The 17,877-nt window shown below is 39.6% G+C and overlaps 1 protein-coding gene across 1 annotated transcript; it reads left to right on the top strand.

Moving 5' to 3' along the window:
- The first annotated feature begins 1,311 nt into the window (after nucleotides 1-1,311).
- LOC119414524 (Y+L amino acid transporter 2) lies at nucleotides 1,312-15,976 on the top strand. The gene is made up of 10 exons (XM_037681620.1): nucleotides 1,312-1,397; nucleotides 1,563-2,092; nucleotides 9,236-9,361; nucleotides 9,439-9,583; nucleotides 10,515-10,638; nucleotides 12,674-12,777; nucleotides 12,876-12,972; nucleotides 13,055-13,204; nucleotides 14,041-14,224; nucleotides 15,628-15,976. Exons 2-10 carry the CDS (start codon nucleotides 1,576-1,578, stop codon nucleotides 15,720-15,722), a joined length of 1,542 nt encoding a protein of 513 aa, XP_037537548.1. The 5' UTR covers nucleotides 1,312-1,397; nucleotides 1,563-1,575; the 3' UTR covers nucleotides 15,723-15,976.
- The last annotated feature ends 1,901 nt before the right edge of the window (nucleotides 15,977-17,877 follow it).

The raw sequence follows: 17,877 nt of genomic DNA, 5'->3' as shown, positions 1-17,877 counted from the left end.
ATGACCTTTATCACAATATGCTAATTTTTTGAGAAGGACCTGTACATGTGAGAAGAACAGCCAGATTTGGAGTACAGTTCAGAGTGAAGAGTGAGTCAACTGTAAACAGTGATGAACCTCGGAGCTCTGTGATGAGCGGTGTCTGAGGACTGGAAACATTTGAATGAAGCACATGACCAGTTGAATAGAGGCGTAAAGGTAGCAAATTCTAAGATCTTCCTTGCACTGAGTGAAAACAAGATTTATTTCTACAATAAAAACCCACCTTCAGCTTGAGTTTAGTTGCCAGATTACAGCTCACGATCAAGAACAAATGCTATTTGTAATTTGAGACCAGCTCTATACGTTTTCCCCGTGTGGTTACATTGGTGGGATACATCCTCGTAGCTCTTTCATAAGAAAACACCATGAGCTTGGTTTTGCCAGTGTTTAAAACCAGTTTAAGTTTTTGCAGACAACAATGTCACATGTACACATAAAAATAAAAGATTCAGTCCTTGTCAAAAACCACATTTTCAGTCATATTTGCGCCTCTGAAAAACAAACTGTTTTTTACTGTTTGTTAGTTTTGTTTCATTCTGATCCTGTTATCAATAAACTTTGGTCCTGTGCTGAAATAACTGAGAAAATTGTCAACATCATTAAAAAAATAAATAAATAAATAAAAGCCACTATTATTTTAGGAAAATCATTAGCCAAGCATTTTTCCCCGTTTTGAATTTGGATGAATCGCCACCTAGTGGTGTGGTATGGGTATTTCAATGTTTTTGTTAGAACGTGGATGGACTAAAGAATATAAACTCTAAACACTTTTGCCTAAATAAATTTCAAGAGCAGTGTGGACAGGTTCCTAAACAGACATTAGGGATCTTCTTTCAGCTCTGTCACAGAGAACTGGGTCAGGATTTTGACACGTCTGTACCCGGGAGTCCCTTTGTCTCTAAATCCATCCCTAAACATTACAGCCTGCCTTTCTGACAGATAGGGACAACTGGTCAGCCAAACCTGTTCATCAGAACACATTTACTGACAGTACATCTTACTGAAGTTTATATAGCAAAGGCTTCATTATCTGGATCCTTTAAATGAGCCCAAAAACAGTTTAGTTTCTTCTGTGTGTTTGGCCTTGAAGGGTCTCTGCATGCAGGAATGGGATCTGCTCAATCCTTAAAATAGCACATTGGATAGGGGTTGTGGGGGGAGGGGTGTACTTCTCCTTGGTGAAAAGTACAGTTTGTGTTTGTGCCGGCTCTCAGGGATTGCCCCATCGACCGACTGTTGCTGCCTCTCAGATGTTCTCTCACCACAGTAGGACTGGTGTCTCAGAGGGGCACCGCTGACCCAAGAGGGACTTTATGCTTGGGGGAACCAGCAGTCGGGTTTCTCTTGTAAACAAGGTGAGCTGACTTTATCTTTCATCGTGTTACTAAGGTCAGATCTTCCCTGGCAGCATTGTAAGAAGATCTGAGATTGTGTTTGGCTCAGCTTCTGTATTTTGGACAAGAAGAAACTGCAGTCACAGTTTTTGGGCCAGTAAAGATCACTCCTTGTGTTTGTTTCAGCACTGCAGCATCAATGGGGGATTTAAGGCAGACGATCGAGGTCATGTCCCAGAAAATATGTCCAAGTTCCCGAGCGGATTCTGAGGAGAACTTAAAGGTTCCAAATGGTACCCAAGAGAAGTTGCAGATGAAGAGGGAGATTTCTCTCCTTAATGGGATCTGCCTCATAGTGGGCAACATGATAGGTTCTGGGATTTTCATCTCGCCGAAGGGTGTTCTGATGTACAGTGCTTCTTTTGGGCTGTCCCTGGTGATTTGGGCTATCGGGGGTATCTTCTCGGTGTTCGGGGCTCTTTGCTATGCAGAGCTTGGCACCACTATCCCCAAATCTGGGGCCAGCTACGCCTACATCCTGGAGTCGTTTGGTGGATTTCTGGCTTTCATCCGTCTGTGGACATCCATCCTGCTGATTGAACCAGCCAGCCAGGCTGCTATTTCACTGACCTTCGCCAAATATCTGGTTGAGGCTTTTTATCCAACCTGCCAGCCACCATATGATGGTGTCCGACTCATCGCTGCAGCCTGCCTCTGTAAGTAATCCTGTGTGTGAAATGATGCTGAGCATCAGGAATAGACTGTATAAACCAATTCCTTGGCCAAGTTCAGACCTGGCATTAATTTGTGGTGGCAAGAGGACAACTTTAAATACAATGATTCACACCTAGTGTTAAGATCTGTCTGGAGTGATCCGATCTCCGTTACCTGCTCCACATGTAGATCCACATACAGCCGCATCACACAACACTAAGACACCAGATCTGCTGATGTTTCTGTAAATATGACAATACATATGGGCATCTGACATGAACACAGCTTGAGTTGTTTTTCTGTATTCTCAACTTTTGATGATCTCAATTATAGCAGATGTGATATGGGAGAAATAAGAGGACATAGAATGATTTGGGGCTTCATGGAGCTCAATGTCATAGCAAAGATTAAAGATTTTTACTCATGCAACCAAAAACTTCTTCACGTGAAGACAATGCGTTGATCTTTACAGCTTCACAGTGAGTTTAACATGGGCTGTGTGGTTAATAAGACGAAAAACATGTGACATAATGCTGCTCAGACTGTTGTCCTGTCTTTGGACAAACTCCCTGTACGGCACCACCAGGTGCCTACTTCCAGCTGTCACTGTGTGAGAGATGGGGTACACTAATGGACAGGTCTCCAAGCCATTACAGGGACACAGAGACAAACAACCCACACCTAGGGACAATTTAGAGTTACCATCCTAGCATACCTGTATATGTTTTTAGTCTGAAGAAGGAAATTGGAGAAAACACAGAGAGAACATGGAAAGTTCACACAGAAAGGCCTCAGGTGGGATGCAGACCAGTGACCTTCTTCTTACTGTGAGGCAATAGCACTAACCACTGCTCTACCACGTCACCATGATGGGACAGATTCAAAAGCAATAAAGAACAAACATTAAAGAGAAATAGTGTTTTTATAATCCACTGACAGCTAACAGTATTGTGTTTCTTGTGTTTGGAACCCATTTGAAGGCAGGACACAGAGAACTCAGGATTTAAGGTGTGTGTATATATATATATATATATATATATATATATATATATATATATATATATGTATACACAATTATTTTTTTAATAAAGAAAAACAAAAGCTGTCATGCAATAAACTTACATGAACTCAGGGGAGACACAATGTGAGGCAGAAACAGGACTCATACTGGATAATGCCCAGACAATGAACACAGAGACTTATGTAGGGGTGCTAATGACAGACAATAACAAACACCTGGGGAAAGACAACAGGTGGCAGGAGCTGATTACACGATGGAGAATACTGGGGAGAGCAGGACAGAAGACACAAGAATACACAAATCCTCACAAATGGACATTGTTCTTGAGAAGGGTTCTGATGAATTGTATTCAGACTACCTAATATACGCAAACTCTAGACCGCCACTTTCAATTGAGGTTGTTCACACCTGCACTTAGTGTTATCAGGATGCAGTCTGAACACCAAGGACAGATGTTGGTGCCAGGTCTGAATGGGGCTTCGAGAGTGCAGTAACATGAGGTGTAGAATAACCTCTGAGTTGTACATTTTTAATTCAGTTTGCATTGTGAGCTACATTTTTATTGCAGCTTCTCATCCGGCTCAGGTCTCTAGTGGACAGTGAACAGAGCGATCCACGACGTGCCGCTGCCTTAACAGCCTCTGATTATTTTACTTCCTCGTACCAGTTTATTTAATCCGTGCATTATCGTTTGCTCAAGCTCTTGGTAATTCACATTAATCTTGAAAAGCAGTGTCCGTTTTATGGTGAAGCATAAGATGCATAAGAAGCTCAAGATGAAACGAGCTCTCACAACGGTGGTTGTGCTGTGAAGGCTGAAGTGATCAGAAGCGCAATTTAGGTGAAAGAGCAGCAACTTCCTGAGACCTGAGCTGCTCTTCTAGGAAGTGACTTTCTACTTCTGTAATCAGAGATTCTGTGTTTGAGAGAGCCGACACGTGAGAAAGACACTTTGGTCGAACGTTTGCCGGCTGTGAAATTTTAAATTACAATCTGACTGACAGGAGTTACTGAGTCCAACATTTCGAAAATGCTACAAAACCTGTCTAACAAACCAGATAAAGTTAAATGCAACAGCACTGCGTTTTAAAAATACTGTATGTATGAAGGAATCCATAATTCTTCGCCTCACCATAAAAACCAAGGCCACTGCAGCAACCATTAGAAACACTAACGTTCATCAAATTTCTTCTATAATGTCCAATAGATGGAACTTCCTTTTGTAATGATCTGACTAAATGTCCATGTGTGAATGGATTTATGTATGATATTTAATAAAACTGCAAGTAATGTGGAAATTGTGACAAAACTAATATAAAAACAGCAGACTGGTTTAAAGAGTGTTGATGCTTATGCATTCTGTAAATGTTTTTAAAACAGCGGGGGTACTTTCTGTAGTTTTTCAGAGTACTATTAATATAAAAAGTCTACTGTATATTTGTGATCATCAAATGGAGGTCCCTGGGCCATATCCAGCCCATGAGCTCATTCCACCAAGCCTGGCTCCAAAGGGGTTAACGGGACAGAGTTATATCTATTCTATAACTGTTACAGTCAAACCTTAGAAATAACCCTAAGTGATCTCATACAATATCACAAGTTCAGTGTTTGTTCTGAATGACTCAGCTACTACCACATCAAACTCCAGCATTGAAATTAACTGAAATATCATTTTTTTTATTTTCTAAGATTAGCTATAGCTGTTCTATAACCATATTAAAAATGTCCATAAAAATCTATAACTGAGGTATTTCCTCCAGTTATTTACTGTGCCTTGCGAAAGTATTCGGCCCCCTTCAACTTTTCTAACCTTTGCCACATTTCAGGCTTCCAACATAAAGATATAAAATTTTATATATATTTATATATATATTTATATATATTCAAATTTTTTGTGAAGAATATACAACAAGTGGGCCACAAACGTGAAGTGGAATGAAATTTATTGGATGTGTCAAACTTTTATAACAAATAAAAAACTGAAAAGTGGGGTGTGCAATATTATTGGGCCCCTTTACTTTCAGTGCAGCAAACTCACTCCAGAAGTTCAGTGAGGATCTATGAATGATCCAATGTTGTCCCAAATGACTGATGATGATAAATAGAATCCACCTGTGTGTAATCAAGTCTCGATATAAATGCACCTGCTCTGTGATAGTCTCAGGGTTCTGTTCAAAGCGCAGAGAGCATCATGAAGACCAAGGAACACACCAGGCAGGTCCGAGATACTGTTGTGGAGAAGTTTAAAGCTGGATTTGGATACAAAAATATTTCCCAAGCTTTAAACATCCCAAGGAGCACTGTGCAATCAATCATATTGAAATGGAAGGAGTATCAGACCACTGCAAATCTACCAAGACCCGGCCGTCCCTCTAAACTTTCATCTGGAACAAGGAGAAGACTGATCAGAGATGCAGCCAAGAGGCCCATGATCACTCTGGATGAACTGCAGAGATCTACAGCTGAGGTGGGAGAGTCTGTCCATAGGACAACAATCAGTCATACACTGCACAAATCTGGCCTTTATGGAAGAGTGGCAAGAAGAAAGCCATTTCTCAAAGATATCCATAAAAAGTGTTGTTTAAAGTTTCCCACAAGCACCTGGGAGACACACCAAACATGTGGACGAAGGTGCTCTGGTCACATGAAACCAAAATCCAACTGTTTGGCCACAATGCAAAACAATATGTTTGGTGTAAAAGCAACACAGCTCATCACCCTGAACACACCATCCCCACTGTCAAACATGGTGGTGGCAGCATCATTGTTTGGGCCTGCTTTTCATCAGCAGGGACAGGGAAGATGGTCAGAATTGATGGAAGATGGATGGGGCCAAATACAGGACCATTCTGGAAGAAAACCTGTTTGAGTCTGCAAGAGACCTGAGACTGGGACGGAGATTTATCTTCCAACAAGACAATGATCCAAAGCATAAAGCCAAATCTACAATGGAATGGTTCACAAATAAACGTATCCAGGTGTTGGAACGGCCAAGTCAAAGTCCAGACCTGAATCCAATCAAGAATCTGTGGAAAGAGCTGAAGACTGCTGTTCACAAACGCTCTCCATCCAACCTCACTGAGCTCGAGCTGTTTTGCAAGAAAGAATGGGCAAGAATTTCAGTCTCTCCATGTGCAAAACTGACAGAGACAAACCCCAAGAGACTTGCAGCTGGAACTGCAGCATGCAAGGGGGCCGGATAATATTGCACGCCCCACTTTTCAGTTTTTTATTTGTTAAAAAAGTTTAACACATCCAATAAATTTCATTCCACTTCATGATTGTGTCCCACTTGTTGATTCTTCACAAAAAAATTTAATTTTATATCTTTATGTTTGAAGCCTGAAATGTGGAAAAAGGTTGAAAAGTTCAAGGGGGGCAAATACTTTCGCAAGGCACTGTAACAATTAGCAATAGTGTCCCACAAGGCTCAGTCTTAGGACCCACCCTCTTCATAATCTACATAGGTAATGTAGGTCAGATTATCCCTGATGCATCTTTACATTTCTATGCTGATGACAAAGCTGTTCATTGTCGAGCTAAAACGGTTGCTAAGGTTTTCCAGCTTTTACGATCTGCTTTTAACATAATCCAGTCAGATTTGTTTTGTCTCAAACTTGTCCTAAATGTAGACGAAACCAAAGGGATGTTGTTTTCAAACAGAAAGTCGGTCCCAGCAGTTCTTTCTCTGATTTTATCCTCAAATCAGAGTCAGAGAGAGTCAGAGTTTCTTTATTGTCATTCGCACCTCATGTGGTACATGTGGTGGAGCGAAATTATGTACACAGGGTCCCAGTTACATCCAACAATAAAATGTATAAGAAAAACAGTAATAACATCTAAGATATGAACTAAGAAAAACATCAACTAAATATACACTAAGCACTCATAACATAAAACATTGAACATCAGCACAAACATGAACATGAGTCTGTGAGCAGATGTGCACGCATGAACACATCAACATTAAAACAGATCAGCAGCAACATGAAACAGATCAGCAGCAACATGATATGGTTTTTCACAGTGATTATTCTAGTTAGAGATTCATAAGTCTAACAACCTCAGGGTAGAAGCTGTTCCTCAGTCTAGTGGTTCTACACTTAATGCTCCTTAACCTCCTTCCTGAGGGGAGTGGGGCAAAAAGTGTGTGTGCTGGGTGAGTGGGGTCCTTCATGATGCAGGTGGCCCTCTTCCTGCATCTGGAGGTGTAGATGTCTGTGATGGTGGGGAGGCTGATTCCAACAGATTTCTGTGCAGCCTTCACCACTCTCTGCAAAGCTTTTCTTTCTGCAGCTGTGCAGCCTCCATGCCACACGTTGATGCTGGAGCACAGGATGCTCTCCACTGCACACCTGGAGAAGGAGGTGAGGACTGAGCTTCCCAGACCAGCTCGCCTCAGCTGTCTGAGGAAGTAGAGTCTCTGATGAGCTTTCTTGATCAGGCTGGTGGTGTTGTTGCTCCAGCTGAGGTTGTCATTCATGTGTACACCCAAGTACTTGTAGCTGGAGACACTTCCACCGCAGATCCTCTTATGTTCAGGGGGGTGTAGATGTTTTTGTTCCTTCTGAAGTCCACAATCATCTCCTTTGTCTTCTTCACATTGATGTGAAGGTTATTCTCTCTGCACCAGCTCTCCAGGTGTTCCACCTCCTGCCTGTAGCTGGACTCATCATTGTTTGTGATGCATCCCACCACCACTGTATCATCTGCAAACTTTACAATGTGACAGCCTGGATGGGTAGCTGCACAATCATACGTGAGCAGAGTAAACAGGAGGGGGCTCAACACACATCCCTGAGGAGAGCCAGTGCTGAGGGTTATGGTGGAGGAGGAGAGGTTGTGGATCTTCAACTCAAATGGTGTCCCTATTGAGTTTGTTGATTCTTACAAATATTTGGGTATCTTGGTCGACTCACATTTCTCTTTTAAGCTCCATGTGGAAAACCTAATAAGGAAAAAGAAAGTTAAACTGGGTTTCTTTTTCAGAAACAGATCCTGTCTAACTCTGAATGCTAGGAAACACCTTGTATCTGTGACTTTCCTCTCCTCCACTGATTACAGTGACATTATTTACATGAACGCTCCTACAAGAACCCTGCAGATGTTGGATGCTGTCTATCATGGTGCACTAAGATTCATAACTGGCTGTGATTATCGTACCCACCACTGCACCCTGTATTCACTGGTTAACTGGTCATCATTAACTTCACACAGACTCTCTCACTGGTACATTTTTATCTTTAAATCACTTCTTGGTCTGCTGCCTTCATACATCTCCTCCTACATGTCTCTGTGTGAGTGGCTCAATGGGATTAACCTGTCTAAAAAAGGTTGAAAAATAAAAAGTTGGCTGTGGCAGCAATCTTGACAGTTTGCTCCAAAGGTTTATCAGTTGTAGATATATTTTTAATATATATCCGTTGAGACGTTTTTTTAAACCCATGCAGTGGATAATGATATTTTGCTGACAGACGGACAGAGTTGACTCCAGAGGTTAATGGTAACATTTTAAAAATTATTTAATCAGAAAGTGCTTTTGAAGTTTTAAATACCTCTCAGCTACTTCAAAACATATTTTAGCTCAACCTTTGTGAAAATGACTGTTGAAGCCATTCTGAGGCCTGCTGAGCTGCGGCAGCCATATTGAATCTGAGCTGACTCAGAAAGTCATTGGGTTGTAGAGCTTTGTCCGATGATTACTTTCTAAGATATTTATGTTAATCTTCCAAACACAGCAGACAACTGAACACACGTGCACACACAGACATGGGTAAAAACATTATCACCTTTAAGTTTTGGGCAGTGGGCAATACAAGGATAACAAAGTCTTTGGTTGATGCTTCCTTTATCTTCATTCTTGGCACCATCATCCATCACAAATCAGTTTGCAGTGTCATCATGTGCATAATGCGCAAACTTCTTTTTTCCAAAACCTACAGTGGTTTCAAATGTATAATTTCTAAAAGATGGTAAAATATTGGAAATAAATTCCTTTGATTTTATTAAATTAATTTGTCATGTTAATTTTGTTTTTGTGAACCTGATAACTTTTCAGATAATGGTGTTTGTGTAAATGAACTTTCACAGTCTCTGCACCCCGTTCTTCCTCCAACCTGTCCAGGTATTCTCATCTTCATTAACTGTGCTTATGTGAAATGGGGGACTCTGGTCCAGGACGTCTTCACTTATGCAAAACTCATGGCTCTCTTCCTCATCATCGTTGTTGGAATCCTGCATATGGTGACTGGTAAGAGAAAGGAAAATGAAGAATTCATCAAAGAAGGAAGAGCCATGTGCTTTAAGCTCCAATGTGTCTTTTTATAGGGGAAGCAAAGAGCTTTGAGAATCCATTTGAGGGCTCCGCCACAGACTCAGGATCGATAGCGTTGGCTCTTTACTCCGCTCTGTTCTCCTACTCTGGCTGGGATACACTCAACTTTGTCACCGAGGAGATCCAGAACCCTGACAGGTGATCACACACAAGCTCTAGTGGGATTGGGCTTCTTTTTTTTTCTCTTGGCTCATTTGTCACCAATCTGCAGAAGACATTCACTGACAAAAAGAAAGCGAATCATCCAGACAGAGGGGTGGAAATGAAATGAAACTCATTACATGTTGAGTTGTGTTCAGTCTTTAAGGACAGTCAATAACTCTGAGTCACACTCTGTGATACCACAGTATGTACCCTTACTACAGACCTTTTCATAAACCTTACGAAGCCCAGGTGGACAGCTGCTGCTCTGTCAGGCATGAATGAAACAGTCCGTGCATCCTATAATGTTTTGAGATGAGGTGGACATGAATGAGTCCAGTTGTTAGTCAGTGAGGACATTCAGTCCACCTTCAGTAACTATAGGTACTGGTCGATGATGCTGAAGGAACGTGTCACAAGTTCAGTGTTGTATGTACAATGATTACAATATCAGATCAAATTGATGAGAGACTGACAGATCAGCACTGGATCGGAGGTGGTATCTGAGCTGATCTCACATTTGATTGGAGTCCTCAAAATCTGTCAAGGTTCTTCAAATCACAACCAGAGAGGACTTAGGTCCAGGGGTGTGATGAGACACTTCGCACAAGACAAGTTCAGATGTTTTATTAGAAGTTATTCACTTCTTGTGTCTTCTTTTTAAATCACGTTGTTGGGTAGTAAGAAACTGCAACATGTGCTGGTGGCCTTCCAGTATTAGGCCACTGTGATATCTGTAAAGCTAGTTAATAGTACAAGAAGAGCTACAAACATTTAGGGAAAAAAACAACATGCTTTTGTTATAGTCTAGTCTAAAACCTTTATCTGAAGAATAGATTTTATTGTCTGAAACTTTAACTTGAGTTAAACGAGTCAAGTCGTGTGTTTGTTGCAGCTGTTCAGTTTGCTCCTGTTGTGCTGTCTGCAGGAATCTCCCACTGGCCATCGCCGTCTCCATGCCCATGGTGACCATCATTTATCTGCTGACCAACGCAGCGTACTATGTGGTTCTAGACATGCCATCACTGCTGGCGAGTGATGCCGTCGCTGTGGTAAGAAACTGACAGCAGCCTGAAAAAAATCCATCATTGCTGCTGAACACAGCTGCATTCTGAGGGGTGTTGTACTGTCACAGGCATGGCTCTCTCTCTCTCTCTCACACACACACACACACACACACACACACACACACACACACACACACACACACACACACATATATATATATATATATATCTTTGCACTATGCAGACAAGGATAAATTTGTTTGTATTCTTGTGTTTAAGAAAAACCCACCAAGATCACTAAAATAACTTGAAACTCACAAAAATAGTAAAAATGTAAAAATCTGCTGCTTTATCACCCTCGCCAGAGCTTTCCCATCAGCCAGCATAAAAATAGGAAGTAACTCTTTGAGGTTAACTCTTTCTGTCTGTTAGTAAAATATCTCAACAACCACTGGACTTATTTTAAAGTCTAATACCAACCATAGTTTTTGCGATGATTTCAAGCTGTTGAGGTCGGAGCTTTGGAAACGACCCCTTCACTTCCATATATGGTGTGTGACGTCACATCATGGATCTGATCCTGACCTCCAGATCTCTATTGCACAAGGCTGGTGGCTGCTGCAAAGACAGGCAGTCTCATGGAGAAAACACCCCCGTCCGTCCTCACCCCCACCACCACCGAACAAACAACCCCAAACCTCCTTTCTGATTGAGGCCCAAAGTTATTTGTCAGGACAAAAAACAACAGGAAGAAGAATAAAAAGACCCGAACGCTGATGGAAGTTCAGCAGCAATGAGACTTGAGAGATCTGTGATATTTAGCGTGTTTGGGTTTTATAGTTAGGGTGTAGTTTATTGTGTTTAGCATTGGCGTCAGAAGCATTTGTAATGTAGGGGGACACACTAGTGGGGGGTAAGGGGGTCCTTTCCCAGAAAATTTTGTATAAAGTAGATGCCATTTCCTGCATTCTGGTGTATTTTAATGTGTTGTTAAAGTCTAAGTTTACCTACATAAATAAACACTTGATTCAATAACAATTTTAAAGAACACGGCCCAACAAGAAGTAACCTGACCAACAGCTCTCCTTGTGTGAATAGAGCACACTCCACTTCTCTCACGCGTACGAACCCCCTTCAGCCCCCCGGTCAACAACTGCCAGCACTAATGTAGCACTAAGCTAGCAACGCGCAATACAGATGTGCTAGCTGCTATAGATGTAGCTCTCCGCCTCTCCATCCTAACCCCCCCAGTCAACAACTGCCAGCACTAACATAGTGCTAAACTAGTGCGCAACGCAGAGGTGTCACCCCTTCATCCCCCAGCCCCATAAACTGACCTCCGGGGGACACTGCATGTGGTGAGTTATAATAGGTAACCAGGAAAATCCGGAGTGGATTTTTTAGTGGTTTGAGTATTTTCCTATTACTCAAGTGGAATGGATTAATTCACAGAGAAATAGAAACAGCACTGGGTGAACTAATGTTTTATGGTAAATGTGGGGGTGGGGGTCCAAACGAATACCTTAGATAGAGAACTTTACTAATTGGCTTTTTTATGTATTTGAATGTTTCTGTAAAGTGCCCTGAGACAACTTTGTTGTGATTTGGCACTATATAAATAAACTGAATTGAATTGAATTAAGTGCGAGAGGGATACGTCACATATTGTTGCAACGTCTATGGTGTTTTGTGTTTAATTTAATCAGTTTTTATTATTGAGTTAAAACAATGAGATTATTTCTGAATGTGAAACAGCTTCTAATTTGTGTGTGTTGGACTTACATGAAAGTTTCAGGAAATAATCACTGGATGTACCTCTACAGCTAATTAACTTACAGAGTCAATCCAGCTTAGGATGGGTGTGCCACAGGTAGCTGACCATTTTAACAGATGCAACATTCTGAATTAATCTTTTTTTTTAATCTAAGGAAGAGATGAAAGAGTGAGATGAAAATGTCTATATTCTGTGTGCTCATTTTTATTCTCTAATATGCTAGAGGATAAAAATGATTCCTTTTAATTGTCACTTCCATGTTAGACTCTAATAATAATCTAATAATAATTACGTTTGACCCCACAGACGTTTGGAAATGCGGTGCTCGGGCCGTTCAGTTGGATCATCCCTGTCTCGGTGGCGATGTCGTGCTATGGAGGACTCAACGCTTCCCTCATCGCTGCCTCACGGTACTGAGAAAACCCCGAGAAGGTGCTCATGTAGTGCTCAGGTTAGAATAAAAATCCAAGGTACTTCCCACTGACCTTTGTCTTTATTGATCTCGCAGGCTATTTTTTGTTGGAGCCAGAGAGGGTCATCTCCCGGACAGTCTGAGTCTGATCCACCTGCACCGCTACACCCCCATACCCGCTCTGCTGTTTAATGTGAGAAATCACTGCGGATCCAAGATGGCTCATCAACACACAGGAGGATTCTTACTCAGTTTAAATGTTTTTGTGTCTGCAGGGGCTCATGGGTCTGATCTTCCTGTGCGTGGAGGACGTGTTTCAGCTCATCAACTATTTCAGCTTCAGTTACTGGTTTTATGTTGGGCTGTCTGTGGCCGGACTCATCTACCTGCGCATCACTCAGCCTGACAGGCACAGGCCTGTCAAGGTGCACTTGTTCATTTTTACTTACAAATACTGCATTTATTTACATAGTGCACTGCATTTATACAACACGTGATTTTTATTCAATAACCTTAACACAATTTATTTCAAAGATGGAACCTTTTGTCCCCCTCCCCCCAAAAAAACAAACAAACACTGAAGTCTTTAAAAAAAAAAATTTAAACTACCTACAACAGGTAATATGTTAATTGTTCATAACTTTTCCACAGAACCATCATTTCAATGTTTTAATTAATCAGATTGTTTCTGTCAAAGCTGAGGTATCATTTGTAAAACCATCTGGAACAGCTTAGACAAAAGTAATGGGCAAAAAAATTAATAAGTAAATAAGTAATTAAATAAGTAAGTGCGTAAGAAAATAAGTAAGCAAGTAAATAAGTAAGTAATAAACTAATAAGTAAATAAATAAATCCAAATTGTATATTGATCAAATTACCACCACAGGCTTGAAAAATAATTTGTTAAAATAAAATAAAAAAGACTGCTGCATAAAGCTACAAAACTGTAAAAAGGATGGTATGGCTTAAGATTAAATAATCATAATAATAATGATAATAATGATAAAAATAATAATAGATCAACAGCTTCAGTGAGTTTGTTAATTTGACTAAATATTGTTAACATACGGCCCTGTGATGGACTTGTGACCCGTCCAGGGTGTACCCCGCCCCTCGCACAGTGATTGCTGGACATGGGCACCAGCGACCCCCGTGACCCAAAATGGAATAAACGGGTAAAGAAAATGGATGGATGGATTGTTAACATACACAAATGTGGACACAAAAATATTCACCATTTTGTTTTTCCCCTTCTCCACAGCTGAGCCTGTTCTTCCCCATCCTCTACTGCGTGTGCAGCATCTTCCTGGTCATTGTCCCTCTGTACGGAGACACCATTAACTCCCTCATAGGGATTGGTATTGCACTATCGGGTGTTCCAGTTTATTATGTAGCCATTTACCTTCCTGAGGAGAGGAGACCCAGATTCCTACGTAAACTAAACCGTAGGTGTTCCACTTTAATGTTCTTTAGATTGTTTGTTTTGTACACATTTGAGTGATAATTTTGTTGCAATGTGTCATGGGCCATTTATCAATTCACTTCATTTAATTGATTTAGCACCAATACACAACACATGTGATCTCAGGACATGATTCAAAGAAGTTATAAGTTCAAATCAAAATAGATTCAGTCCAGTTCAGCCTGAAACAGACAATAACAATTGTACAATATTTACAGTACGATTGTTATTGTCAGTTGTTGTTATTAGTACAATAACAATTGGACATACTACAACAACAACAAAAAAATCAGTCTAAGGAAACCAGCAGATTAGGCAAAATCTTCACTTTGGAGCATTCTCTCATCCTGTGCAGTATAATGGTGACAGTGGAAAGAAACAACTCCCCTTAAACAAGAACCTTCAGCAGAACCAGGCTCAAGATGGACAGCTATCTATCTCAAACAGCTGGGTTTTAGAGAACAAATAAGAGAGACAGACAGAAAGAACGGTCCAGGTGTTTTTTATGGCAATAAATGAATAAATAAATAAATAAATAAATGACAAAAACAAAGACTGATGACAGCAATGTATACAAATGCAAACATAGAAAGAAATTACAGCAAAATAAAGAATTACAATAGTCTAACCTGAAGTAATAAAAGCATAGCTCAGTTTTTCTCCATTGATTTTGAGAGAAGATGTTTTAAATTTTAGTTCAATTCAGTTCAGTTTATTAGTAAAAGTTATCTATCTAAGGAAACCAGCAGATTTAATAATTATGAATTAATAACTAGAATAATTTAAAATTTAGTAATATTACGCAGGTGGAGGAAAGCGGTCCTGGTAACGTTTTTATTATGGTGTTAAAAGACACCCTGATCAAAAATACCACCAAGGATTTTTACATTAGAACTGGAGGCCAGAATGATGTCATCCAGAGGAAGTGAAAGGCTGTAAAGTTTATTCCTAAGATTCTCTGGTCCAAAAATAACAACCTCTGTCTTGTCTGAGTTTAAAAGCAGAACATTAAGGGTCATCCAGGACTTTACGTTTTTAAGACATGCTTGTAATCTAAGTAACTGAATGGATTCATTGGGTTTCATGGATAAATATAACTATCATCAGCATAACAATAAAAATTTATCTCATGTCATTTCCTAATGGAAGCATATATAAATTAAAGCGTATTGGCCCAAGCATTGAACCCTGAGGAACTCCGTTACTAACTTTGGTGTATGAATAAAATTCACTATTAAAATAAGTAATCTAAAATCTATATGTTCTGAGATTTATGAAAGTACTAGATGTTTGTGTTTATTGCCCATTTTAACACTTTTGATTACATTGTCTGTGCTTCCCATAATTCCTTTCCTTTGTGCACCGTTTTTTCCTCATTCCTCCCAGGCTTTGCCACCAGATACACTCAGATGTTACTCTACTGCTGCCTGACTGAGTTTGACTCAGAGACGGAAACACAAGAGAGCAGTAAAACACAGTGAGCTGGAGTCAGACTCCTGCGCTGTGAGGACAGAGCGACCAGAGTGTCTGAAGAGAACCTCTGTCAGGTGGAGTAAACAGTCCTGCCTTCTCAGATGACTCCCAGAGAAGAAACAATCACAAAAGATACACCAAACTGTTGCTTTCTCTTGAGTTTAGAGTTTTTTTCTACTGAAAAGTGTCGGTGAAGATTTGAATGAAACGTTTGAAACACATAAACAGAAGATGGTTTAAGACAACAACAACGAAGACTTAAAATCAGTTGTGTAGTGTCAGCTGGCAGAATCATGTTTAATGATAATTATTCAGGAATATTTTCATTACTTTTTCACAAACATCAATTCTTGGACTGATAAACTTTGATCAATAGAAATTTTACTGACATTTTATTGTAAACATGCAATTCTGAATAAAAGCACTTTATTAGTTTAACATTTTCAAAATTATTATTTTCTTTAGCTCGTCACTTGCCACATGCTGAAATTTTGTCAAACACTGATATTTTAAACTTGTTCTAAAATGTTTACTTTTGTTTGTTTGTTTAATGAACTTCAGAAAGATTGCAACTTTTTGTCCAAAGAATTGAATCTTTTTACTTTAAAGGATATTCCAGCCATTTTGAAGTATGTATAACAGGTAAGATGTTGATTGTTCATAATGTTTACCCTGAACCTCAGCTCAGAATGGCTGAAATATGAATTTAAAACAAATGTTTATTAAGTGAATTGTTTCTGTTATGAACAGACTTTGGTGTTCTTTCTGTTTTGTGTGTTTGTGAATTGTTCTGCTGTTGACCTCGTTTATTAAAGTGAGCTGACATGAAAAACTGAAACGATTAAAATCAACAATAATTCAAAAACCAAAGAAAGCCACAATAATATAAACGTTTACCTAAAGTTTTATCAAAATTGAAAATTTAACATTTTATTCATACATTTATTTTTATTTTCCCTCCACATTTATTTTTCTGAACATATTAGGATTTCCATAAAATTGTTTTTCCAATACGTTTATTTATCTTTTTTAATGTATAAATTGTCACCTTTAATATTTATTTTTGAGTGTTTCAGCTTTATTACACAAACGAATATGGTTAATAATAATAAATAATATTAATATAATAAGAATCTTTAATTAATTAAAGGTTAATTGACACCTGAGACTTGTGGATCCTGATTCAGTGTGAGGATTTAACCCGTGTCAGTCAGTAACTTGAGTCTTGCTCCTGGCAGATGAGAGGATGGTCCATTCCAACTCACCTATGGTCATGAGAGATCATGATCTGGGTTTCTGTTAACTCCATGATCTGACAGTGGGTGTAAAATAATAAGGATTGTAAGGCAGAGCAGTAAAAAATATTTTACACACAGATCTTGTCAGAAGTGACGATCAAGCTTTGCCTCATCTTTATTTTGAAAAGGTCCAGCTGACAGGATCAAACTCCCTTCATGAACTGAGAGAAGATGATAGGACTGTATGTGAACAGAAGGAGGCAGATAACTCTCTGAAAGCAGAATGCACATTTAAGTTAGAACTTTAAAATAAATGTTTAAATAAAAAACCTGTTTAATGTCTGGTATGAAGAACTCCCAATCTGTCACCTAATAAAAGCTGCACCGCTCACGAACAAACTGAAAACGGTTCACGTCCTTTGTTCTCAGAGACATTTGGGTTCTCTTGATCAGATAAAGAAGGGAGGACATGACAGCATAACTCACAGTCAGTCAGGGATGACCAGATGTCTCATTCTGCACATTCTTGGCTTGTTGCGTAAGAGATGGCAACAAAAACACGATGCCAGCAACCAACAGGTGCAGAGAAAAGGTTTCGTTTATTCTAACTCGACTCCACAAACAATAGCGAGAACAAAAATACAGAAAAGGGGTTAAAATGAGCAGAAAAATACCTAAAAAGTAGCCGAAAAAATGAATTTAGCAGAATGAAGCTAAAATTAGCACAAAAAAGCTAAACTAGAACACAAGCTGAAATGAGGTTGAACAGCACAACGAACGCTGTTTTCATGTCTGAAGCAGCTAAATGTTTCAAAAAGTAGAACGTGACAAATACCAAAGGGTTATAGCAGAAATGTCTTAAATGAGTTGAACACTGGATATTTAATTGTTGAACTTGCACAAAAATCGTGTAACGAGATATGTG

The sequence above is a fragment of the Nematolebias whitei genome, chromosome 9 (assembly GCF_014905685.2).
Source record: "Nematolebias whitei isolate Nwh7 chromosome 9, NemWhi1, whole genome shotgun sequence".
NCBI classification, from domain to species: Eukaryota; Metazoa; Chordata; class Actinopteri; order Cyprinodontiformes; family Rivulidae; genus Nematolebias; species Nematolebias whitei.
This window is presented reverse-complemented; position numbering and strand designations above follow the sequence as displayed.

Bases quoted from the DNA above. Each gene is read 5' to 3' on its own strand.
- LOC119414524 (XM_037681620.1), top strand. From the start codon at position 1,576: ATGGGGGATTTAAGGCAGACGATCGAGGTCATGTCCCAGAAAATATGT. The intron at 10,639-12,673 runs GTAAGAAACTGA...TTGACCCCACAG, and splicing joins CGAGTGATGCCGTCGCTGTG to ACGTTTGGAAATGCGGTGCT. The intron at 12,973-13,054 runs GTGAGAAATCAC...TTGTGTCTGCAG, and splicing joins TACCCGCTCTGCTGTTTAAT to GGGCTCATGGGTCTGATCTT.